This window comes from Guyanagaster necrorhizus (assembly GCF_019112545.1).
Source record: "Guyanagaster necrorhizus MCA 3950 unplaced genomic scaffold BT62scaffold_2, whole genome shotgun sequence".
Classification (NCBI taxonomy): Eukaryota; Fungi; Basidiomycota; class Agaricomycetes; order Agaricales; family Physalacriaceae; genus Guyanagaster; species Guyanagaster necrorhizus.
Window position 1 is genome coordinate 566,144 of NW_025064881.1, and position 26,843 is coordinate 592,986.

Here is a 26,843-nt window from a genome sequence, read left to right on the forward strand (position 1 = left end):
GCCTTAGTTCTCTGTTCTAAAGCATGTCCCATCAGTACATCACTGGCTGTGCATTCTTGATCAATGTGATCAGGATTGCTGATCATATTTTGATTATATTCTTTTTATTTTTAGCATGTCTTCTTGTGATGATATTAGCATGTTTAGGGCCAAGTGCTAGGACCTCATATGCAGTCTAACCCCTCTGGTATTAGTCTATCACTAGGCTATGCACTCTGCTTATTGTTGCTTCAGTTTAGCATTATAATAGCTATGTTTCTTTATGCTCTAGTCCTATTTTTAGTTACATGCTTAGTGGACTGGAATATAATCCATGTATTCTCAGATTTTACAATTTTGCATGTCTGAACATGAGGAGAGTATATTACTGTAGGTGGCACAAAAATCTTCAACTCCTGACTTCCATCAGATGCAGACCTTGGCAGTGACAGAGTCTATCAGCATATTATTGAAGTTGTGGAATGCTACCAGCAAGGACTCTGAAGGACAGACTTTGCCAGTACAGAAGAATTCTGAGAGTGGATCAAAGCTGAATAAGGAAAAACAGTCATAGAGATCTGATGCAGCTGGAAAAAAGAAGCAGGGCCAATCTCTGATCTCAGTCTTGAATCCCAAATAGAGATTTGATCCCTTTACTAAGAGTCAGATTGGGCCAGATCTATATTCAGGGCCAGACATGCCTCCACACTATCTCTCAGCTCTAATCTCAGCACTCTCCTATCCACCTATAGGATTAGACCCTCAGAATCCATCTATACTACTGATAATGCAATCCAGTGACTCCTCAGAGAAAGAGTTGCTGGATTATTCCTCAATGATAATAAGTTCATCCACTGAGTCCACCTCTATCACCAGCAATTGGAGAGATGTGCAGAGTAAACTAGAAAGGGGGAGCAGTCTCCAGTCATGGAACCCTTTCAACCTCAACAACAGCCTTCTCCTCAGGCTGGACTCAGTCAACTTGGAAGATTCTCCAGTGACTCTGAAAGCAGCTGAGGATCCACAGATCTTTGCTCAGTCTGACCCTCTCAATCTGGATGACTCAAAAGGATGGACAGAAACACTGGAAGAGCTGTAACAAATAAGGGAAGACAAATTTAGGCAGGTATTCAGAGATAGAGTAGCTGCAATAAAGGCAGACATAACCTGAGAGATGACTCATTTAGATCACAAATACTTGCAAGCAGATAACACTGAATGAATTGATATTTTACAGTATGCAGCCATTGAACAGGCCATTTATATATACAATCAGACTTACTCTGAATACCTGATCATGCTGGCATTACCACCATACTGGTCCAAGTATGAACTACAACTAATGCTGAATACACTCATGGTTCAGCTCAAACAAGCCATATACACAGCCCCATCAGTCTGAACAATATCCACACATACTCTTTATTGATGGCTCTGACTAGCTAAGAAGCTGACTATGGCCTGACACCCTTGGAGAGGAATGGGTGGTCAGCCTCTGGCTGGACAACCATCTGCTGACAAAGCTGAATCAAGTGGATAAGCCACTGAAGACAATTCAGAGGCTGTCAAACTAGGTTTCACAGTCATTAATGGACAAATCATCAGAAGAGAGAATGCCAGGCCAGCTGAGAGTCCAATCACCAATGACCACTCACTTCATTTATTTTCAGGACTGCTCCAGAAATGGGAACACTCACTCTTTTATAGATACCCAAACCCAATGGACCTCTAGCTGTTGATGCCCTCTTGGTTCAATGCAAGCCTAATCTTATGCACAAGCCATGCTCATTTAAAGGCCTCTCCAATGATATCAACTGATTCCTCATTGACTGTGAACAGTATTTTGAAGTATATTTGATGTACTTGACAGCAAATATCTACTGAATAGTGTTTGCCACCTTCTATTTTGAGGATAAGGCTAAAACTTGATTGACCCTCCAAAGTATTGACTTTTATTTCATCACCAGGAGACATCATCAACTGCCATCCTGAGAAACATTCAAGCAGATGGTATATGACAAGTTCACTAATCCTATCATACAGAAAGTATATAAAAACAAATGAAGGAGTTATAAATAGACAACAAGATGGCAAATGAGTACTTCAATAAGTTAGAATGACTTGCTAAATTGGCTGGACTCCTGGGTGACATAGATGAAGAAGGATGCATGGTTGAGGCTCTAAAGATTGGGATATCACTCTCCTATCTGAAGATCATCTCAGATATTGGCCTTAATATTCTGAAGGGATATGAGGAATGGAAAGAGAGAATCACAATTATGAATAAGAAATGACAACAACAGAAGGCAGCTAACATCTATCAACAGAATGATTGAAGGCTCAATCATCTAAAAAAATCCAATAAGCCACTCTCATCTAAATCCAGCTTCAATAATGTTAACACCCTTTATACACTGCAAAAGATGGGTATAGGAGTTACCTATATAGAACAAGAGAAGCCAATAGACATAGACCAGTTGAAGAAAGAAGGAAAATACTTCAACTGTGAAGAGAAGAGTCACATGTTGAAGAATTGTCTGAAGAGGAAGCACATCTAAGAAGACATATGGGTGCAGATTGCTGAATTACAGAAGAAAGCTGATAAACTTGAGGAGAATGGTAAAGGTACAAGAATCAAGAAAGTAAAAGATGGGGCTGATGAGTGAGTGATTCCACTCAGTCAGCCAACAGACTTCATGGTGTGTCTCATATAGCTGCTGGACAGACTTATGTACCTCTGTAGTTACCTCTATTTATATATATTCAAATATATCCAGCACTGCAACTACATTGAAACCACCTAAAGAATTGCCAAAAACCAAAACTCAACCATCCATGGGCTGAACAGGAGGAGTGACCTCCACTGGCTAGCTGAAACCATTTGACACTGAATAGACTTGGCAGACCATCAAAGATGCAAAGACAAAAGAGGAAGCAAAGGCTGTACTCAAGAATTGGATACACTAAACTCAGGCTAAAGAAATCATTGATGAGATGATCAAAGAACTAAGAAAGGCAGAGAGATGTTGGGCTTTAGAATGGCTCAATGAGCTATAAAGGCCAAAGAAGTATATCCAGAGATAAAAGACCACTGGGAGAGATCTAATTATAAAAGCTCAGATTAAGACCCTCACTATATGAACTACATATGCAGTAATGAACCAGAAATTGTTTGGTCAAACTCTCTGTTGGTAGAAAATACAAAATCTATTTCAGTAAATGAAACTAAGGCACAGAATCTAAAGGCTGGTTTGAGCAAGTCTAGTCATGTACCTCTATATGGTGACTAATCTCTAAAGAGGTGTAGCAAAAGGTAGCTATAGAGTCAAAAGTTTTTGCTGCCAAGGTGAAACCTATGAGACTCTGAATTGTTTTACAGTGACTCACAGTATGTATGTGAATTTTCCTATAACAGGAATACTGTGTAAGGGTCTGAATACTGGATAGTGCAACTTATATGCAATATAAACTTTTAATGCTGGAATCCTATATGCAGCTCTGGTGAAGCCTAAAGAAATTGTTAGTGTTATCTAGTTACTCCTCAAGTTCTTTTGTTAAGTCTAGGAAGTGTGAGGATGACACTCAAGGGCAGCAGATCTCTTTTAGGTTTTTATAAATAAAGCAAGACAAGTCAATATTTCACAAATTAATAAGTTCACTAGCATTGTATGCAAGCCTCTAAGTAGAGTTTAAGGTTGTCAAGATGCTACAGTGCTCTCAGTTGAAGGGGATTGTACTGGTGTACTGTTTAATATGAGTGCCAAGTAGTCTCTCTATTGCTTGTCTCTCACTTGTTCTTTTGTACACTACTTATACTACCTTTTTACTAATACTAAGTATGTGACATTTAAAACAGCCTTTGTAATTGTAGTACTAGCTTAGTGAGCATAGCAAACTTTTTATTATATGAAGCCTTCAAGGCTGTAAGGCTTTTAGTAAATTTAGCATATTTAAAAGTTTATGTAGCCAATAGTATACTAGCCCTTTTAATATTCCTTATAAATATCTAATCAAACACATGGTTAGTCCTCTGCAGCCTATTACTCCTCTATATGCTAGCTGTAAAAGCTTAGACATCTACAGCCAGCCTTGTATACATATTGTGATGGATCTTGTGAGCTGCATTAAGATGCTACATATATACTAACAATAATGTATATCTTGTATGATTGGGTATTGTGGTGCCTGACCAGGTCTATGATGTTTATTAGAACCAGAAGTTTGCACATTATGAAGGTTAATGGAAAAAGTTCACAAGATCAAGAAAAGTTCACAAACAAAAGAAAAGTTCATGTATAACATAAAATCTTTGTGCACAAAGGGATGTCTGTGAATAATAGATAGTTCTTGATGACATTACTGCTATTGAACCTGAAATTATTGGTTTACTGAAAGCCTGCTAAAAGGCAGAAGTCAAAAATAATTATTGAGACCTATGATTTTAGAGTGCATAGAGCCTAGAGGCTTATCAGCAGTCTCAGCTCTAATTGACAGTGGCTGTACAGGAAGTTCCATTAATTATACTTTTGTCATCAAGCACAATCTTCCAACCCAAGCCACAGCAGCCTTGATTCTCATATATAATGCAGATAAAACTAAGAATCAAGCCAGCTTGATCACCAAATTTATTAAACTTTGTTTAATCATCAAGGATCATGCAGAGCAGATTGACTTAGCTGTCACTAATCTCAGGACCAAGGAAATCTTTCTTGGGCATGACTAGCTTATTCACCACAATCCTCTAGTCAACTGGAAAACTGACCAAATCACATTTGCCCACTGTCAGTGTCACAAAATACCATTCAAGTTGCTGAATGAGGACTTGAAGGATCAATAGGATGAAGAAATGAAGGATAGTGAAACTATTCTTGCTATTAACATAGAGCAAGCAATCCACATTTATACCATGCACCATGCAAACAATCTGGCAGCTAAGGTGAATACAGAGAAGAAGAAAAAAAACATTCAAAGAGATGATATCTGAATAGACATAAGACTTCTGCAACCTATTTGATAAGGAGAATTTTGATGAACTACTCAAGCCAAAACCCTGAGACCATGCAATTAAGCTGATCTGAAATGCCAGTGCCAACTTTGACTATAAAGTCTACTCTCTTAGTCAATCAGAACAATAGGAGCTTGATAAGTTCCTGGATGAGAACCTATCCAGCAGATGAATCTGACCATCAAAGTCCCTCATGGTGTTGTCTTTCTTTTTGTCAAAAGAAGGATGGAAAGCTCTAACCAGTTTAGAACTACTGCAAGCTCAATGAGATGACAATCAAGAACTGCTATCCACTCTCTCTGATCTCCAAGCTTATAGACAAGTTATATGATGTCCAATATTACTTCAAACTTGATGTTAGATGGAGATATAATAACATCTGAATCAAAGAAGGAGATGAATAGAAGATGGCATTTAAAACTAATCATGGACTTTTCAAACCCACTATCATGTTCTTTGGGTTAATCAACTCATGACAACTTTTCAATGGATGATGAATGATATCTTTAAGGATCTCATCATGACTAGGAAGGTCACAATATATCTGAACAATATCCTCATCCTGTTCAAGGACCAAGATGAGCATTGACACTTTGTGTGATGAGTATTAGAACTTATGCAGAAGCATAAGCTGTTCCTCAAGGCCGAAAAATGCAAATTTGAGATACTAGAAATAGAGTACCTTGGGGTCATCATCAGTGAAAGAAGCATCTGCATGAACCCAGTAAAGGTGGTGGAAGTAATGAAATGGCCAGTGCCAACCAAAAAGAAGAAACTACAGTCATTCCTAGGATTTACCAACTTCTATCACTGGTTTATTCAGAATTACAGCAAGGTAGTACAACTGATGATCCAACTCATAGAGAATGCCCCCTGGATGCAGGGACCCTCTCAACAGATGGCATTTGAAGATCTGAAATGACAGTTGGTGGAGGATGTGGTACTTGCAGTACCAATGGAGGAAGGATGATTTTGAGTGAAGACTGATGTGAGCAAAAGAGCAGTTGGTGCTGTACTTTCTCAAGAACAGGGGAGAAAGTGGTGATCAGTTGCCTTTCTCTCTAAGACACTTACAATCACAGAGTGCAACTATAAGATCTATGATAAGAAGCTGCTGGCAATCATGCTCACACTTGTGGAATAGCATCACTATCTGGTTAGAGTGACTCAGACTTTCAAGATCTGAACAGATCACCAGAATCTTTAATACTTCCAATCACTCCAGAAGCTAAATCAGAGGCAAGCATACTGGATTACTAAGCTTTCAGAATACCAGTATACATTGCATCACAAGACAGAGACTGCTAACAAGAGGGCTGATTTTCTAGGCCAATGAGCTGACCAGGATCAAGGAGAAGAAGACAATGATAGAGTAACATTATTAAGGCTTGAACACTTCTGGACCATGATAATGCCAACAGAAGAAGAGATCCATGAGCAGATCAAGAATGCCATGAGAAGAACCAAGCTATAGAACCAGTGCATTGCACCTTCAGTCAACTATGATCAAGGTATGACTAAAATTAATGATCTTATTTACTATAATAGTCAGATCTATATTCTCCAGAATCATCACCTCTAGGGAGAAATCATTGCCATGCACCATGATAACATCACTGCAGGGCATCCAGAGATTGTGAAGATGAAGAAGTTAATTCTATGGAAATATTGGTTGCCAAAAATGAGGTAAGACATTGAGAAGTACATTAAGAGATATAAGACTTGCCAATGGGCAAAGTCAACAACTCAAGCCCAAGCTGCTCCACTCCATCCAAATGAAGTGCCAACAGAACTGTGAACCCACATCTCAGTAGATATGATTACTGGTCTACTGGATTGCAATGGCTATGATGTTATCATTATCATCATAGACTGTTTCTCAAAGGCTATTATTCTAGTCATGTGCTCCACTGAGTTGACATCAGAAGGGTGGGCCAAGATCCTGTGCAATGAGGTCTATTCAAAGCATAGCATGCCTCAGATAGTGATCTCTGATTATAGGCCTCAATTTGTATTCAAATTCCTAGATGACTTATATCAACTTCTAAACATCTGAAGCAACATCTCAATAGCCTATCACCCTCAGACAGATAGCCAGATAAAATGAGTCAATCAGAAGATAGAAAAGTATCTCTAGATGTTCATTAGTTATAGACAAGATGACTGGATAGAATGGTTCACCCTAGCAGCATTCCAACATAATAACCAAGTACACTTAGCTACTGAAAAGATACTCTTCTTTGTGAACTATAGATGACACTCTTGCATTGCCTTATCTGAAAGGCATCATACTTTGACACCAGCCTCCTCCAACTTCACCAATCTAATATCATCAATCCACACCAAGATGCATACCATCCTCAAAAAAGCAGCCACCATTATGAAGACTCAGTATGACAAACATCACTGCCTCACATAAGAATACTCTATTAACAACAAAGTGTGGTTAGACACCATAAATCTTCATCTTCTCTGACCCAAATGAAAGTTAGCTGACAAATGCATTGGACTCTTTCCCATTCTTGCCAAAATCAGCAGTTCAGCCTATCAACTCAAACTTCCCAATGCCTGGCATGTCCACCTGGTCTTCAATGAGTCTCTGCTTATGCCATATGTAGCACCTGCCTTTCTTAACCAGAAAAACCCACCTCCACCAGAACCCATCCTACTCAAAGACAAAGAACATTACAAAGTAGATCAAATTCCACATCACAGATTATAAAAGATCTATGCACAAGATGAAGGCTCTTGCACAACTGTTGACTATCTGATCAGCTGAAAGGGATACAGACTGGAGTCAAACCAGTGAGTCAATAAACAGCACATAAATGCTGATAATACTATCAGAGACTACAAACTCTCTCTAGAATGATCTATTGGGATGATAGTCTTAAGAGAGAGGTAATATTATGATTTTTCCACTTGCATCTTTTGTTTTATCTTATCAGAGCATCTATCTAATCACAGATGCTTACTGGTGAGTATGAGATGATTATACAACTATAATAAATAACTCATACCATTATTCTGCAGATAGCAACAAACATCTCACTAGCAGACAATACCTTATTGTATTGTCTCTGATGACCAGAGGTGACAAAGACTATAATATAGAAACACATAATCAGTAACACTATATTTATCTTATGATAGAACAGTATATAAATAGTATAACTCTCACTGTAAATATCCAGCTTCAAGCTAAAGTTTATTCTATACCATCTTCTCTCAAGCCAACTTGTCTTTGACCTTGAAGCACTTCATCTAGATAACATATATAGTGAACTCAGGTGTGACTATACAAACATAATACAGTGCTTGTTTATCACATGTTAAAGGTCATATATACTTTGGGTCTAACACAAGTGTTTAGAGTGCAAGAAATTTTTCTGAACATATTCTCATCCTCCACAGTTTCAGCACACTCTCTTTGAGGACTTTTTCTTATACTCCTTTTCTTTGTCTTTTTTATTACAGCCACTATTTTTCTGAATAAACAGCACAACACCAGTATCCTCATAAGGCCTTTGTTAATCTGAACATTGTCATACTTCTTTTCCACAAGCTGCATGATGTAGCTGAAATCAAGAGTAATCTGACTTAATGACACTGTCACAGAATTGACCATAATAGTAGTAGCAGTGTTTAGATCAGCCAAAACTGATGTGGCAGCAGCAGAAGCAGTAGTGGCAGCCCTTATAGCAGCAACTGCAGCATCCACAGAGTTGTTTATTATGAAAAAGTATCATTGATAATAGATAAAAAGAGAACCAATGATGCAAGTAGCATATTAAACAGGAGAAATGATCATGCTGATATCTATGAGCTTCTCATACTTCATTCAGAGAATGTTCAAATATATTTAGATATTCTTGTTGTCTGAACACTTGAGATTATCAAACTGATATTGTATGTCTGCAACAATATGGCTACTGAAAGCAGTCCACATCTATGAGACAGAGATGAGACAGAGCAATTCAGTGAGTGTTGAGTCCTTGAGTTTCTGAGCAAGATAATGATGAGCCTCCTTCTCTTTCTTCAACCACTTATTGAGCACTGTAAGAGCAGCAGCATCACTACTAGAAGATGAGTTTGCAGGTGACAGAGAAGTGATGCCAAAGTGGCTCCAGACTCCTTTAGACTCAATGCCAATCTCAAGATGAAAATAAAAGATCAGCCAGTTGCTTCTATCCACAGCAAGTTTGAGAATATTTAACAGAGTGGTAAAGTCAGCAGACAATATAGTAGATATGATGGGGTTTTAGAGAATATGCAGTAAACAGACAGGGCAAGACACAGAGCCCAATAACCTGTTGGATTACTAGAGTGCAAGTAGAAGATATCTATTAAGATATAAGCTATAGTGAATGTAAGTAAAGGATAAGAATATAAGTAAGTAAGAATATCTCATCTCAGACTGGCACTTGTAATATGAGAGAACATGTCTGAGATATATATACTATTCAGCAACAGCATGAATGTAAGTAGACAAAAAAAATAGAAGAATTAAAATAAGATGGAGTGTAAATACTACTAAGACAATAGGAATAAGTGGGCATACTTATATCTCTAACAGAATCTTATATACAGTTTCAGTAGTATCTATAAAAAAACTGTTAGTGTTGTTTCTTAATACAGGAACTGTAAACTATGATGTTAGAAGGTTAAATGTACAGTATCCTATCAATGTCTTCAGATTGGTCTAGAAGATGTGAGGATGACATGCAAGAACAATGAATTCTTTCATGCTTTTGAGAAGAAAACAAAGTAAAGCAATATTTGTGAATTAATAAGTTCACTAGTGTGTTATGCATGAGTCTCTCAGTAGGTTGTAAGGTTGTTGAGATGCTAGATGCTCTCAGTTGAGAAATATTGATTTATATGCAATCAATATAATCAATTCTATTGGAGAGGTGTTGTATAGATGTATAGTCTAATATTGGTGTCAAGTAATCTCAATATATCTTTTTGTAGAGGGTCACTTTCTCTCCTTCTATATTATGTTACACTACTTACACTACTCTTTTACTAATACTAAGTATGCTATATTAAACAGCCTTGGTAACTGCAGTACTAGCTTAGTGAGCATTGCAAACTTTTTATAATGCAAAGCCTTCAAAGCTGTAAGATTTGTACTAAACATAGTATAATTGAAAGTTCACATAGCCAATAGTATGCTAGTCCTTCTAACATTTCTTACAAATCTTCAACTAAACACATGATTAGTCCTCTGTAGCCTACTAGCCTTCCATATGCTAGCTGTAAAAAGTTTAGACATCTGTAGCAAACCTTGTATACACATCACAATAAGCCTTATAGACTGTATTAGAGTGCCATGTGTATATTGAGATGATGTAGATCATATATCATCAGGTATTATGGTGCTTAGCTGTGCCTATGATGCATAGAAATTCAGAAGAAAGTTTGTGAGCTATGAAAAGTTTGCAGAAAATGCAGAAAAGTTCACAATGGATGAATATTTCATGTGTAACCTAAAATCTTCATATAAAAGGAAAAGTTCATAAATAATAAAAAGTTTACAATGAAATTACAGGTGTTGAACTTGAAATAATTAGTTTTACTGAAAGCCTATCTAAGAGCTGAGGTTAAAAAGTATTATTGAGGCCCACAATTTCAGAACACACAGAGCCTAGAGACTCATCACCAAAAGAAATGACATCAAGCATTAAAGTTACACACTCAAATATGTATCTTTGTTCAGTACTCAGAGGAGGTAAAAGGCAGGTTATTCTGGAATCCTTCTATGTGGCAATTTATCACCTTCAGCCATGCTGTATTCAATGAGCATGTATTTTCTGGCAATCACATAAATATCATAAATCCCTTTGGTGATAATATACCTCCTAAAAACAGATATAACAGCACAGATACTACTATATCTAATGCAACAATGTCTCATCAAGAGAGAGAACATAACTATTAATGTGACTACTGATAAGCCATCTCTGCCATCTGAGCCACCTTCACCATCACCATTATCACCATCTAGGCTAGCTCCATCTACTCTACCAGATATGCAAACACCTTTAGGATCATCTCTTACTTCATAACTAAATCTCCCAAAATCTCCTGCATTCTCTTCATCACCTTCATATCCTTGGATATGCTTTAAGCCACAATATGACTCTAAAGGTCTTATAATTCCACTTCCAAACACTGGACATGGTTTTCACCACAAAAATTCTGGCACTAATGTGATAAACTTATCAGATCTGGATAAACCCATTCTTAATTTCATAGATGAAACCACTGCTGAACCACAGCTTACTGAGAAAGATGTTGTCACAGGAATGACTTTTGTATTGTATAACAATGACTATATCACATACACAGAAGCTCTCACACTTATATTTCAGATAGCAGTAGAGATAGCAAACTAAGCATCTATATTTGATGATAAGCCAAAGATATTTGCAGAGATGATGACTTGACCAAGAGAAGAAAGTGAGAAATAATATGAGGCAGCTCAGCAGGAATTAAATGCACTGCAGAAAAGTGGTATCTTTGAGCTTGTGAAGCTTTCTCCAGGGCAAAATGCTATAGATGAAAAGTGGATCTTTAAAGTGAAGCACATCTCTGATAGATCCATTGAATGCTACAAGACATGCTACATTGCAAAAAGATACTCACAGCAGCCAGATTTCAACTACACTAAAACTTTCTTCCCTACTCTAAAATGAGCAGTCATCCAAATAGTCCTCACTCTTGCTGCACTTGAGAATCTGAAACTCTGGAGCATGAACATTTCATTAGTTTTTCTAAATGGTGACCTAAAAGAGGAAGTATACCTTCAACAACTAGAGAGATTTGAGACAAAAAATAAGAGCTGGATCTTTTGTCTCTTCAAGTCCATCTATGGACTGAAGCAGGCTGGATGTGAGTGGCACAAAAAGCTCCATAATGCTATGACCAAGATGGGCTTTGACAGAGTGTGCTGCAAACATAGTGTGTGGGTGTACAAGAGAGATGATGCTCAAATTATTGTCTCCATGTTTCTTGATGATGTAACAATTACTGCAAAGTCTATAGTCTGCACAACATATTGTCAGTGACCTCAAGAAGCACTTCAAACTTCACAATCCAGGCCTAACATTATTCCTTCTTAGTATCAAAATCCACACAGATCATTTAAACTAAGCACTCACATACTCTCAACCACAATACATCCATAAAGTCCTAGAACATATCAGAATGTCTGACTGTAATAGTGTCAGTACTTCTCTTGATCTCCACACTAAGCTATTCACTTCAATGTCTTCTGCTACTTCAGAAAAATGGGAAATCATGTGGCACATCCTCTACCTCTAGATCCTTGGCTCTGTGACATACTTGGCTATTGCTACTCACTCTAATATAGCTTTGCAGTCAGTGTTCTATTACAGTTCAGAAAAAACCCTGGATTAAAGCATTGGGAGGCCTTAAAGCACCTTCTCAGATATTTAAGGAGCATGATTGACTTAAAACTGATCTACTCACCTGACACTACAAACCCAGAACTGTTCAACTGTACATGGATGCAGACTGATGTGCCAGGCAACCATAACCAGATAGAAAAGAGGATATGTTTATCACTTTTTATCCAGTTAGCTACTCTATATCCACTATAGTAAGATACACTAAGCAAATGATTATCTGAAGAGGGCATAGTTCTCTCAAGTGTGGCATCTCTATGTCTAGCAGAGACTGGGACATTAGCAAGCCTCCCTATTCAACATGCAAGGTTTTCAGGTCCAGAAACAGGGACTTATATGATCAGCATGTTGGCAAAGACTAGAGCTTAGCCTAATCAATTGACCAGATAGCTGCATATGAGCTCATATCTGTGAGAAAATGAGTTTAGCCTCTCTGGTTGCATCAGCAAGTATATTAGTCAGTAGTTGATTATGTTAGTCAGCTATGAGCAGCTAGGAAGTATAAATACCAGATCATGTATAGAGAGACAGAAAGGTTTCTAACCCTCTCCAAAATGCTACTAGGTGAATAGGACAGGTTGTGTTTGGTTAAGAGCTTTGAGTTGTAGACTCAACCTGAATAGTATTGTGATGACCAGATCACTTTGTTTTGTGCAAGAACCCCCAGAAAGCAACCAAAAGTTATATCAGACAGTCAGAACAGATCTGAGACAGTTTGAAACAGCCAGTATTGTGTATAAGTCACAACCAGACACATCATATCAGTCCAGAAACTGCACCAGGCAGACTGTTTGAGATAGATTTTAATGTGTTCAGTGACACAGACAACTTTGTCTGAGCAAACTACAATATATGTCTTTGAATTACACTTTATTGCATCCCATCTATATTACACTCTCTACATACTTGGAATCCAGGTATTGCCATTCCTCCCTCAAACCACATTGTGATTTGGTGTTAGTGATTTGGTGGTGTGCATCCTGCACATTGTTGATTCATTTAGTGCCACTTCTCATCATTTCAAGACCATAGTGGAAACAATAGGTGATCAACCTCAGGATATGTCATCAAGATGGGCACAGGCACAGTCAGCTGGATGAGCCATTTACAATCCATAGTGACATTATCAATCATAGAGGCCAAATATGTGGCTGCTGTTTCTGTCAGACAGGAAATCCTATAGCTGCAAAATCTGTTGACAGAATTCAGTTTCCATCATCAGTCACCATCACCACTGCTGATTGACAACCAGTCTGCCCTCTCTGTTATTTGCAACTCTGACCATCATGGTCATGTCAAACACCTCAATCTCTGCTTCTACTGGTTATGTGACAAGATTGAGTGGGAATGCATACACATTGAACATCTTTGCATAGAAGATATGCCTGCTGACATCTTCACAAAAGCCTTGGGAAAGGAGAAGATGACTCACATGATCAGGTTGTTGGGTCTTGAACCCTGAGAAGTATTGTGTCAGGGGGGAGTGTTGCAGGATGACACAAGTGCATGGAGTGAACCTTACATAAGCTTAGACAGTTTTTTGTCCTGAGTTGATTGTCAATTCTCCTTAAGCAATTGACCATTGCACTCAGGTGAGTAGTAGTTATACATACTTCATATACCCAATAAGCAAATGATTGTCACACTCAGGCCATTAGTCACTTTGCAAATAACCTGCTTGCAACAGATGGACCTAGATTGGACCTTGTTGATCTCCATATTAAATAAGCACCCTCTAGTTACTGGTACCGATGGTGAAAACATCTGAGAAAGCTAAGACATGCTAGGATTCCTGAACATATAAGGTACTCAGGGAAAGTATCAGTTCTCATTGTGCTCCACCGTCCTTGTGTTTGCGTTCAGGTCTTCTGTTATCTTAACTCTTTGTTTCTGTGAATAGTATTGAACACGTTGATGAGAATGTATCATCAGCACCAGAATTAGTTGATAGTACCCCTACGAACAGTGTCCGGCATAAGAGTATAGAATGGCCGGAGGGTCGAATCATCGATAGTCGTAAACTCAGGAAATCTTTTCATAGGCAGAGGAGGCACCCCAGTCACTGTATATTTCAACCGTCGACAGCGATGACCAAGCCCAGCAGCACCGATGCCCGGAAAGGCACGCAGCTGTGATGTACACAGTGAATTACAGTCTTACGAAGCGCGCGACAGCCTCGCTGATCGTAGGCCGCAACGAAGGCTCGTCCTGAGTCATATCATCCACAAGGGGAAGAAGAAATTGCAGAGGCGGATAGAACTCCTGCCAAGGAAACGTCAGTTATCACTGATTATCGATGTAGTGTGCCGTAAAACTTACTATACGGTAATCTTTACGCATTATGTTCGCTATGCAGTAAACATCGAAAGAGAACGGATTCAATCTGGCAGATGGGTCGGCATGGAGTCTCTTAAGCTCTGGCGCAGACCTGTCGCCTGCGGCCAGGATGATATCGGATGGAAGTTCATTCGGATCGTAGCGACGGGAGTACCCAAAATCGATGATATAATGACGGGGCCAGCACTGAATACGCGTAATATGCATCGCGAAGCCAGTGTTTTTATTGTTAAAAGAATGAAAAACAGGATGAAATCCTTTGTGATACAGCTTGCTAGCCTCTAGCATGACGTTCAAAATACTGATATCTCTGGAAGCGAATGATCATAGGTTTAGCGCAAACTGGGTGAAGACTGACTTGTGCACCACAAAGTATTCATGCATAAATTCGACGTCCTACTCAGAAGTTTAATCGGACCACACTCATAACGAGCAGGGGCACACACCTCAAATATTTGTCGAAATACTTCGACGAATTCGCCTACGGTGTCAAATGAAGGCGTCCTTATTTCTCGCAGCCGTGGCATAATAATCATCTGTGCGTCAGGATCTTGCGGAGACCGGAGAACCTCAGAGATAGGAACACAGTGGTTCCTCGGGTTATCGGACAAGGGAGAGGAAGAAAAGAATGTTCCTAATTTGACTTCGAAAAGAAATTCTGTCTTCACGATGCGCTTCAAAGCAACGAGCTTACCATCTTGAATGCATGTTGCATCAATAATGTCAGGATTCTGCAATGCAATATCAGTCATCTGACAAGAATAATCTTTTACTAGTACCGTATGCGCAAGAATCTCTTCGCTAAATATCATCTCCCTTTCCGATTTACAAGTTGGTTCCCAGTCTGGGTGAAATTTGGGTCGCAGCCGGTACCGAGATTGGAGCAAAAAAGAATGGTGGTGTATCCAGAACATTTCTAATCGTCGCCATGAGAGTTGGTTTACCACGGTGGTGCAGGGGGGGGACCCTTCGGCGAAAGGGAAAGCATCTCGGTTGACATCCTTGCCGGAGACATTGGAACCGAACAAATAAGCTGGAAATGAGGCGAGGGTCGAGGCAACGAAACAATGCGCTCATTCCGATGTAATTTTCAGATGAATCAGAAACCTGGCTGCTGCGCTATATATCAGATGGGTCGCGAAGGAAAATACATATATCTGCTCACCTATCCATGCGAAAACGGGTCGCGATTTAATTGGGTGCAACTTCGACCTATTCACTCTATTAGAGACGACATATTCTCACCTGGACGAGGTAGTTGCCGTATATCAAAGCTTCATCTTCGAGTGAACCATGGGCACGACGAGTAGTTACCAGGAGTTATCCCCCCCGAAGCCCAGGAAATGAACGGAACACAGTTGCAGGTGTAAAGTCGAAACTGATTACTCCAGTTGGAGAAACAGAGAATTCCTCGAAAAATGCGGCTTCAAGATGTGAAGATAATCCAGCACACTGATAGAAAACGGGACCCATGAAGCACGACAGCCATCGTGTTAGTTGCTAGACGACCATATGCTCCCGTACATGTTAGGTGCGGAAGGCCGGGCCGTCGCGGACTCTTTTCTTGAAACAATTGGTTATTTAATTATTTGATTTCCCACGGTAAGAATTTGCTATATTTCGATTTTTACCGAGCTTGTACTTACCACCATCGTCGAACTCGTATCCTTTGCAATTCTCAACCAGAAATCGGCTCTACAAGACTTTTGCTGTTATGGATGAAATATACTCTCTGGGTGACACCTTGGACTCGCCGGATGTCGATTATTCGAGCCTGTTGACCCCAACTTCGATTATGTCCGGGTCGCGTTCTGCTACCCTTGACGGCGTAGATGAAGCACCGGATGTTCCAGCGTCAACGCAGAAGAAGAAGAAGAAAAAGAAGTCAAAGAAATCAACCAAAGCGAAGTCAGAGGCACCGAAATTGGTAGACGAAGACCGTCCTCCCGTTCTCTGTATTAGCAGGAACAAGCATTGGAGATACATTAGCTCCTACCATGTGCGTCGCTTTTTTCTGTCATATTTTCTTTCGAATTAATGAGAATGTAGGGACCATGGCTTCAATTGCCTATTGAACTGCTCGAATCTTTATTGGTGCTCAATCTCGACCCTGCAACGCTGTCGGCTACAGAGCCACGGATACCCTCAATACCTCCGACCCCAAATTCCAACACAAACCGTATTCGAGACCGTAGCTTCCGCGACTTGAACGATTTCTCGCCTCCCGACTCTCCACGAGCATCACTCGCCAGCCTTCCCTTGCCTCCTCCAATCCCTCCACCACAACCTGGCAAAGCAACCCCACCGCCTATCGATCCGGGAGTGTTCCGTAACGTTACTTCGATACGTCGACTTATCGACGAGGCAGCCGAATTGTCGGTTAGGGCATCCTCCGGACTTTCTGCAGCCGAATTGGGTTCCATGCGAGGGGGTTCTGTGGGACTGGGGGGAAGCCCGTGGGCAGCGGCTCAGACACTAGGAATTAACCCTCTAGGTAATGTTGGTGGTACTGGGAGGAACGTCGCAATGTCTGCGATGCGTATCCATAGATTGAGAGCGCTGGCTGTGCAGAAGCTCGCCCAGGCGTACAAAGCCGACGAGATCGCGTCGAGCGTCATGGTTATGCAGGGCGGTAGCGTGTTTGACGATGTAGCTGAACGAGTGCTCAAAGTCGGTGCGTGGTCATTATCAACAATTATTTTTTTTTACAAGCATTTACACAAAAAATGAACAGATCCCAACGACGCGGACGCGAAATACGTCCATTTCTTTCACGAGAAGATCCCTTCTCGTCAACTAGCAGAGTCTACGACTACCGAAGTCCTCGACGAGCTTATCCGAGCTCAGCCTCAACGACTGGAATTTTACCGTACGCGTGGAATCGTTCGCTGCTTCCGCGATGAATACCCCGAGGCCACCAGAGATTTCACCTATGCTCTCAAAGAGTCCCGAGCCGCGTGGAAGGCCAAGGTAGGTCATACCGACCGAGGCGGACCATCAGAGTCGCGAACCAAGAGCAGTAAGAAGAGGAAAAGCGGAAGCGGCAAGACCAACGGGCAAGCTCCACCCAGTGGCACCAGTACGATAGACTCGGCCGTCGAAGGACCAGATGGGGAGCCACTCCTGATCCACCCATCTGTTCTCCCTGACGCCCCGGATCCGATCGAGCCGCAGTTACTGTTCCTGCGCGGGGCGGCATATCTGCAACACGCCATCTACCTCATTGAGGGCGCCGTCCTGCAGCTCGAAGGGATACGCAAAGCTCCGTCGATTGATGGTGCCGAGCTGAGGCTGTGTTATCTGGAGAATGGAAAGTACGGTGGCGTTGAGATTGGGCATCCTGATGGGCCACTTGGGAAGATGGGCGGCGCGAAGGTGAGGGCGTACAGGGATGCTCTTGGTGAGGGTAGGTTCAAGGACCAAGTGACTGCCTTGCTGAAGAAGAGTATCCGCGACCACGACAAGTTCCTCGCCCACTTTGACACGCTCGAGTCGTCTAACTCGGTTTTCGACAGTGGTGAGGACGTGGCGAAGCAGGTCGAGTACGCGTTCTTGCTTTCAGAGTCTATCCGGCCCGGAAACCACTCGAACGGATCCGCACCGGCTTTTCCGTTATCTGACGCGCCGGCGATGTTCACGACGTACCACCCTTTGCTCGTGGAGAGCCATTTCAGCGTGCTCATCTGCCAGTTGATGCTTGCCGACTTTTCTGGGCTCTTAAAGAGGTTCATTCACACCGCGGCACTCGTAGATGGGCTGGAAGGGTACCCTGTTTTCCTCCCTCCTCGGTCTATGGCCCAAGCAGAGTTCATCGAGGTCCTGGAACGGCTTGCTGGAGGATGGAAGAACGGTATTCAGCTCCACTCGCTGTGCAAGGGCCGGGCGAAGGGAAGACTGGCTATCGAAGCTCGACCGGTCACCCCTCCACCTGCTCCCATCCCGCTGAAAGGAGGGTCTTCCTCCACCGCTGGTGCTGGGAGCTCTCGTGATGACAGCTCGTCGTCCGGTACGGGGTCTCCGCCACCGTCTCTCCCTGGCCGTCAGGACGCAGACGAGGCGCTGGACTGTGCGAGGATCCTATTGGCGCCTGTGGTTCACCGCCAACGAGAACGAGCGGAGAAGGCGGCTGCGGAGAAGGCGGCAGGCCCGAAGAAGAAGCCGTTGCAGATTAACATACCCCTTCATGGGCCGAGGGTGGAAGTTATTTTGGCGTGGCTGGGGGCGGTGCATTTACCCGAGTTGGATTGAGTAGATTGCTTAATTTTCTATCGATATGTATTGATCTTAGTATAATGATTTCATGGTTTGAGTATTCGCGAATTTGGCATATCATAAGCACATGTAATTCATAGAAATCATGATATTGACTATAGTAAACTACATATAATCCTACATACAACGCAAGGGTCCAAATGGCATAAACGACAGCCTGCGCAAAGTAGAATAGAATCTAGTCCTGGCTAATAGATATAATTAATGTGGGTAGTGACGGTGAGGTTATCGCTATATGATATCTAATTGGAAAGGAGAACCTGTGCATAGGAAGGTTTGTGTGCCACTTCGCCTTCATCATCGCTCTCGCCATAGATATACTCCCAAGGCTCATCAGCGGCAAGGTCGGGAGTAAAGTCATCAAGGACGATAACGGAACGGACATGAGGAATGACTTCGAAATCCGAGTCTGTGAGAGCGATAAGCACCACGACAGCCGGAAGCAAAAGGCCTGGCACGCACCCTTCTTCGTATCTTGCTTCCGAACGATGAGATCAGACAGTTTCACCTCGGATGATCTGGGCAAAGGCGGGGTATCATCCCGACGCGCGCTCTCGACGAGGATGCCGTCCAGCGGGTCGACGTCGTCCGCTCTGAGTCTCCTGTCCTTCTCCGACGCGGTACCCCTGTCGAGCTTGGGAGGAGGTGGACCCGACTTCTTCTTCTGCCTCATCTTGAAGACGTCCGCAGCCTTCTTTACACGCTGACGGTTGTGCTCGTACGCCCGTTGGTCCTTGATGGTTCGCAAGGAGGGGAAAGATGGGGAGAGCAGTGCGCTGGCGCCCTTATCTGCACCAGCAGACTTGACGACAGAGTCAGAAACGGCGTTGGAGACAGAGACGACTGACATAACGAAGCAGTGAAGATTCGTTTAGGAAACGCGGTTGTTGTTGGTGGTGGTGTTGGTTGTAGTTAGAGTGAGGGAGGAAGACAGGAGTACCCCCACAATGATAAGATAAGCAAATGGGTCCTCTTATGGCGTCAGAGGTCCTGATGTGAACGAATTTGGAGGAACACCCTAAAATACCGTCCGACCCCGAGCGCCTATTGCACGCTGGAGCTGCCACGTTGGCCCATGACCAACGTTGGTTGCGAGCGAGCGGTCCCGTGCCAAAGTAGCACGTTTCAACTCTTGTGGCTGATTATGACGCACAGGAATACAAGAGTCAGACGTCGCGAAAGGCTATCATGAGGCAATATGAAGGACATTTCTTCGGTTAGATAGATAACCGGGACAGTAAAACGAATTCGAATAAATATCATGCGAATATATGGCATTTGCTACGCCAAATTTGAGAACCTGCTGCTATCAGGCCAGAACGGAGAATGGAACAGCCCGATACGGCCGCTTTGGATGCGAAGAAAAATGTATAGATACACGGGCAGCGAAAGAATATCGGCGCAGTAGGTTTTTCCGTTCCAACTGACGATTCCACGATCCCTCGGTTCCGTTGTGTGGTCTGGAAAAAAAGCAAAATGGTTAGCTGTGATTGGATGATATGGCGAAATGTAGCACGCACCGGCTCTATACATCCATCCAGTTTCATCGCCGACTCCAATTACCGTATCTTGGTCTATGCTGCATTGTAGCGCCCTGAGCGCATGATCACTTTATTGGATGCATATCGCTGAGCAGACGTCCAGGGATGGAAGAAGAGGGAAGAGAAGCCAATTGGGTTCGATGTACCCTAATGCCGGTGCTAGGCGTCGGAACAACACCAGGAGGCACTGCACACGTCAATACCAGTTTGCGTAGCTTGAGCACACGGAGAACGTGCTTTTCGGCCTGTGTTCAGTCCTTCGCCGTTGTTCTTCGTTGGCCGAAAAGTGCAGCCATATGGAACTTCTTGTCGTGGCTAACGTCGCTTTATCACCGGTCACCATCAAAGTTGCCGTCCTACCCTGGTGTACTGGGTGATCCATGTTGTGTGGATCTCAGCTTAATGAACTGTCAGCATTAGCTAGGACTATCACACTTGTTACTCTCTGATGCTGACCCCACTCATTCTGATAGAAAATTCAATGTTGTCTTGGTGATATCTGTATGCAGCATCTGTATGAGTAGGTTGAATGCAACTCAGTTGAGACATGTGCCCAAAAAAAGGATCAGAGAGTTGAGACTTAGCAGGCATTGTACAAATATGCCATACAAGACTCAAACTTTCTGGTATAGACTTTTGATTTCAAAAGTGATTCTCACATAGAGTATGTAGCTTATTTGAAGAGAACTTTTGGAAGTTGCAGTGGAAAATTCACTCATCATGTTGCTTCTCTCTGCAGTGATGGATTTGATGTAACTGCATAGAGAGTTGCTTAGGCAAGACAGCCATACCACTACTGATGCTGTTTCTTTATCACAGCAACAACCATGTTCAACAGAGCTGGATATGCTTCTAGAAATACACCAGTACTTGTATCTCATAATCACTTCATGAAATACTTTGATAATCTCAAGAGTCAATAGAAAAGACTATCTTTTTCTTTATCATAATGCTAAGAGCAATGCTAATCATCTTTTTGATATCTGATGACTTTTTTTTATCTTTTATAGTATTCACACTGAAGTTAGTAAATCATGATACAGATATAAACAAGTCTCAGCCTATTAGGCAAGCTATGATCACCATCATAATCCTTCTCTATAGTTGTACCACCATCAACATTGCCTTTAATTGGCTATATATATACTATATGCTGATCACCAATGATCAGAGTATTTGGACCAAATATCTGATATAGCAGTATTGGATGAGAGTATTCCAAGCATCATCTGTATCATTCTTGCAGACTCTATCATTATGCACTTACCTCATTTTTATTATAGCTTATTCATAAAATTAACAGATTTGATGTTGTTGGATGCTGTGGAGACAGCAGTGGTCAATTGTTGTACTTTCTATTCTTATTTTTGTTTCTGCACTTGGTGAAATCATGCAGACAGTCTTTTACTTTGCTGATTTACCCAAGACTTGGTGCAGTGTTCAAAATCCTTGCTATTGACAACATAAAAATGTATTATTTTATACTACTGACTTAAATACTGTATAGAAAAGTCTGTGATCTCAACCAAGCCATTGTCTCAGTGCCTTAAACCAAGCCTTGTCTCAGTGCCTCAAACCAAGCTTTGGTATATCTCTGATCCTATGGCTGTCTCAAACCAAGCCATTGTCTCACTGCCTCAAATCAAGCCTTGGCTGTGCATGATTTAGAGGCTAAAATCATGACACTTAGTATTTATTTTTCTCTCTGGAAGCATGACTAGAAGACTAGTAGTAGTGAATCTTGGCATAGTAAATCATTACATAGTGTGATGCTTGTAGACAATGTATGGCTATATCAGGGCTCATTATCAATGATCAACTGCTATTATCACATTATGACACAAAAAGGGCTTACAATGTTCTCCCTCATTCATTCTTGGGCTGCATATTCTCTTGCTCTCTGAGCCACTCATAGGAATTGTTGGTGTGCCTGATACATATGCCACAGTTCTCATTGCTGATAAGCCTGGGGGAAGAGCCCTGCTTGTTCCCCATAATCAGCACCCTGGAAGGGTTCTGGAGGCACATTGTTATTTGCACTGGGAGTGGAATCAGCAGTATAGAACCCTCCATGCTCGGCATTCATGTGCCTGTAGATCTCGTTCGTGGGGAAAATGCCCATGCACTGCCAGTAAATGTGGGCTCCGCATCTGAAGCATGATCAGTCATTCATATTTTTTGGTGAGATGCTTAGAACACGGACGGCCACTGCATGTGGCTACATCCTGCGATCTTTTCCAGTAAATGCGAGCATGATGGACATTTCTTCATTCCGCTCTATTGCATAATCCAAGCCTCAATTAACTTCTCTTGCTCAGCTGCACTATTAGAATTTCGAGCCTCTTCACAGTTCTTTCCCACATGCAAATGCAAATCCTCACCACAGGATGAGCATACTTTGGAGAAGCATGATGGACAGCGCAAAAGAGATGGAGATTTCGACTTGCGATAGATCTGCATACAATATGGGGTCTTGCAGTACCCAAACACCTGGGGATGTTTATCGAGATATGATGTAAAGACCGTCTCGAGGAGATGTTCGAAAGAGCTCTGAGACAAAAACTTCTGAAGAACAGGAATGGATATCGGAGTGACGCAAGTCACATCGTTGCCCATGCATACCAAAGGGAATACACCTGTCTCCGCTGCAGATGTCAAGAAATGTCGGATACACGCTGTACAATAGACATGCTGACAGACTAGCTGGAATGGTGCGGAGGCTTCGTCATGGCAGACGGGACAGGTATGAGTTCCTGGTGCGACTTGGAAAATAACCGTCTTTAGAGACTCGGCGATGTGGTTTTTCAGGTGGAGTCTGACTTCTTCGCCACCTCGGATAGTGATTCTCTCTGAGCTCCTGTCGAGGGTAATGCAGTCTTCTCCGAATACCTCCTTCATTGCACTGAGACCGGTGCGGAGGAAGTATCCCGCCGATTGATGCTCCAGCTTCAGCGAAAATTGTAGCGACATAAGACGATCGAGCTCTTCTTTCAAGATCGTTTTGCCTTGCGCGATGGCTACCGAATTTCCGTATAATTTAATGGTACGCGCCTTGAAATCTGCCCGCATGAAAGCACCCGCATCTGCCATCCTCTCCTTCAGAGCAGCCGGTGGCCGCACCAGGTGCTCGTGCCATTGATCAAACTTTTCACCAGCAGCAATACTCTCGACGTGTACTTTGAGAGCACCGACGGCAGCCCTGACAGCTCCTGATACTTGAATGCGAAAGTCCCCATGAGGCATCTGGCGAATGAAGAGATCGCATGCTTTGCGATCTTTGATACTCTTCTGTAATTCTGTCCAAAGGCTGACTTGGGCGCGATACTGATCTGGCGAGATGATGATGCTGTAAACCTCCTGTGGTGGTAGTTTGAACCAGAACATGGAGTCACCAATGAAATCAAAACGTCGATTGGCTAGGAAGTCTTGAACCCTTTTGGCACTATCCCAGCTGTCGAAACGAACACGTATGGAGATTATTCCGGCTCCAGTGTCACCTATGGAGGTTACATCAAATGCATGAACCTCAACGCCACCGACCTCTTCAATATGTCGTTGTAGCTGACGAGAGACAGCACCAACGTTGAAACTGCAAGACTTGAGAAGCCTGACATCCTCATAATTGGACTGGGCGAAAATGCATACTGAGGCCGAAGGAATATCAGGGACATTAGAGATCTTGATTGTATTTGGTCGGAAATTGCGACAACCAGGAGTTAGTTGGTTCATCTCAACCTTCATCCTTCTGCCGGAACAAATGCGACCATTCAATTCCATCACCTTTGAACGACAAGTTTCCATGTCAGGATACTCGACGATGAAGGTCCTAGACGGGGCTTGACATGAAATGGTGAGGACGTTCCCATCTCGAGGCGCCAACACACCCATACCACCAGGCTGATTGAATGTGCCAATTTCAAATTCCAGCCTTTCGTTCCTGAACTCCATCCCTTCAAGACTTGCGGCTAACCTCTGCGCGACGGTAACAGTGGTAACGACATCGACATCCTGCTTACTGTCACTGGTTCTGTTCACGGATAAGACATGGAATTTGGATATATCGAGGCCTTGTTGTATGAAGAGATCCTGGACTTCGTTCGGATGGGCATCGTGAGGAATATTCTTGACCCGAATTCTGCAAGAGTCAAAGCCGGCGATTATATTCTGTATGGAAAGGCCGGAGCTGAAGGTAACGATGGACCCGAAGATGATACATTGATGGGTCCGCTGGGCATCTGCTGTGCGCTGCTCTTCATCGATTCGACGCCGTTCTTCTTCCTGACGGATCCGGGCTCCCTTTTGTCTGCGCCGCTCTTCATCTCTCCTCCTCTGGGTTTCCTCCTGATACAGGCGACAATTTTCTTTCCTAGCTTCTTCGGCCTTCGCTCGAGCCAGATTTGTGTGGTGTTCTTTATCAAGTTGGCTCTGTCTTGAACTCGAGGTCTGTTTTGAATGTTAGTTGGTTAGGTTACGATTTGAAAGGAAAGGTCTCACGTTGGCATCGTGAAGAAACTGGAATTTCTCCCCTCTGGTGCAAGTTCCCTTCATCCATGCATGGCACTGATTATTGTTCACTTTTAGAACTGGCAAAATTGAGGACAACGGTACGCAATTTTCTTGTTCTAGCATCTGATTCTCTCCATCAACAGATTGGTCTCGAATCTGCAAATCGTTAGTCAGTATGGAAACGCGAATGAGAATAAAAAGATAACACACTTTTAGAGCATGATCAAATCTGCATGGCTCTCCTTTCGCACAGCTTCCCTTTTGCCACGGGAAACATACATGGCTCTTTGAGTTGTCATTGTCTTGGTGATTAAGATTGGCTTGAGAGAAGACCGTCTTAGCTTCACTACTGACAACATCGTTGGCTATAGTTGCGTGATGACAGCTAGCTGTACCTGGCCGTCCTTTCTTACGAGTTTGAGCCCAGTTCGTATTCAGATTCTGCCCTTGATTGTTGTTCGTCTCCTGCCCAGTTGTGTGACTAAAGGTGGTAATATCATTGTAATACATACAGAGACAAGGTTCAGGTGTTGATTCCTGCCTTGAGAGCTATATTTGCAGCTGCCTTGTTGATAGAAACGGCAGATGGGATCATCTGGACTCGTGGACATGAGTGTTCGGAGCGAGGAAGAGAATCATTTCGATTCGTAGTAGGGCTGGAATAAAAGCGACTCTGCTGTCTCAAGATCGATAGAGCAATTAGACCCTTGGATGAGCATGAGTAGACAATATCTGATTCATCTGAATTGAATGGGAATCAGTAGGACAGAGCTTAGACTTACCTTGGAGAACGATAGTATCTCTCGCCAAGCATCATTCGATGATAAATCCGTCATGCTCAGATAATGAGTTAACATCTCGCCTTAAAGATTGATGGGAAGGAATGCAATGTAGCTCTACAGGCAGTTTCAATAAATATTGGATTCATTATTGCTTAGTGAATTTATACGACGGTGCAGACTGAGCTGCAGTTTTGTTCCGATCTACGGCCGAAACCTATCGAGACTCTGTGACTACTATAGTGGTTTCGGTACAACAGAAACCCACTCCATCACCCTCTTTTCTCTACTGAATCGATCGAAGCAGTCTTGGCTACGACAGCAGCGGTCGACATCATCATATGCGGAGCCATGTCATACTACTTCCTGAAAAGCCGCTCAGTGCCGAATTCTTCTGGGTTGGTCAGAGACTTTCACCCGAGATGCTTACAATTTTCATTTAGCACGATGAAGCCGCTCCTGCTAGTGGTGCTATGGTGTTTTGTTATCGTGTCTGGGTTGGCCGCTACGTGAGTGCTCAACGAGCTATCTCTGAAAAAAAAAAATCGAACTGATGATGGGCTAGTCTATGCACGTTGGTGATTCTTATCACGATTCTTGAACCTTTTGGTGCTAAACCCTCGGACCGCCTGACGCGAGGATATTATATAGCTTGTGTCTATTCCCAGCTCTCTGGTACCCGGGGGGCGACTCCTCTACCAAGAGGTATTTTGCTTCATTATATGGTAGCTACCTGTCTTTACTAACCCCCTTCCAGTCTATCTCAACGCTCTACTAGCAGCTTACGTAACTCTTCATTTCTGCACGCCTGCGAAATACCCATCAAGAGAATGTTGTGATATCTACGAATGGTAATGGCAGGTCCCTACCGAGTACAGCTTTGGAGACCATGAGATTCAAAGCTCCGAGTATTGCAGCCACTGATAGACACGCTGAGGAGCAGGTAAACACCTCCATTAGTCTTTCAGTTGGCAGTGATGTGGGCTCACAC

At 42.5% G+C, this 26,843-nt stretch overlaps 6 protein-coding genes across 6 annotated transcripts; 2 read left to right on the forward strand and 4 right to left on the reverse strand.

Moving 5' to 3' along the window:
* Positions 1-14,558: 14,558 nt before the first annotated feature.
* BT62DRAFT_267364 (uncharacterized protein) lies at positions 14,559-15,949 on the reverse strand. Its single transcript, XM_043180301.1, has 5 exons — positions 15,920-15,949; positions 15,201-15,868; positions 15,113-15,150; positions 14,737-15,064; positions 14,559-14,679 (listed from the first exon to the last, which is right to left on the reverse strand). Exons 2-5 carry the CDS (start codon positions 15,666-15,668, stop codon positions 14,566-14,568), a joined length of 948 nt encoding a protein of 315 aa, XP_043045335.1. The 5' UTR covers positions 15,669-15,868; positions 15,920-15,949; the 3' UTR covers positions 14,559-14,565.
* Positions 15,950-16,396: 447 nt separating this feature from the next.
* BT62DRAFT_940797 (uncharacterized protein) lies at positions 16,397-19,156 on the forward strand. Its single transcript, XM_043187770.1, has 3 exons — positions 16,397-16,753; positions 16,804-17,428; positions 17,489-19,156. The coding sequence occupies exons 1-3, from the start codon at positions 16,469-16,471 to the stop codon at positions 19,000-19,002; spliced, it is 2,424 nt and encodes an 807-aa protein (XP_043045336.1). The 5' UTR covers positions 16,397-16,468; the 3' UTR covers positions 19,003-19,156.
* On the reverse strand, positions 19,136-20,244 carry BT62DRAFT_267413 (uncharacterized protein). Its single transcript, XM_043180302.1, has 2 exons — positions 19,489-20,244; positions 19,136-19,435 (listed from the first exon to the last, which is right to left on the reverse strand). The coding sequence occupies exons 1-2, from the start codon at positions 19,874-19,876 to the stop codon at positions 19,269-19,271; spliced, it is 555 nt and encodes a 184-aa protein (XP_043045337.1). The 5' UTR covers positions 19,877-20,244; the 3' UTR covers positions 19,136-19,268.
* Positions 20,045-20,573, reverse strand: BT62DRAFT_999546 (uncharacterized protein; the record flags this gene model as incomplete). The annotated part of the gene is made up of 4 exons (XM_043190826.1): positions 20,045-20,164; positions 20,234-20,326; positions 20,370-20,486; positions 20,547-20,573. 4 exons carry the CDS (start codon positions 20,571-20,573, stop codon positions 20,045-20,047), a joined length of 357 nt encoding a protein of 118 aa, XP_043045338.1.
* A 1,945-nt stretch (positions 20,574-22,518) lies between these two features.
* On the reverse strand, positions 22,519-25,909 carry BT62DRAFT_999548 (uncharacterized protein; the record flags this gene model as incomplete). The annotated part of the gene is made up of 4 exons (XM_043190827.1): positions 22,519-22,692; positions 22,965-25,010; positions 25,062-25,229; positions 25,856-25,909. The coding sequence occupies 4 exons, from the start codon at positions 25,907-25,909 to the stop codon at positions 22,519-22,521; spliced, it is 2,442 nt and encodes an 813-aa protein (XP_043045339.1).
* A 349-nt stretch (positions 25,910-26,258) lies between these two features.
* Positions 26,259-26,776, forward strand: BT62DRAFT_926020 (uncharacterized protein). The gene is made up of 3 exons (XM_043184933.1): positions 26,259-26,361; positions 26,418-26,557; positions 26,610-26,776. Exons 1-3 carry the CDS (start codon positions 26,300-26,302, stop codon positions 26,705-26,707), a joined length of 300 nt encoding a protein of 99 aa, XP_043045340.1. The 5' UTR covers positions 26,259-26,299; the 3' UTR covers positions 26,708-26,776.
* The last annotated feature ends 67 nt before the right edge of the window (positions 26,777-26,843 follow it).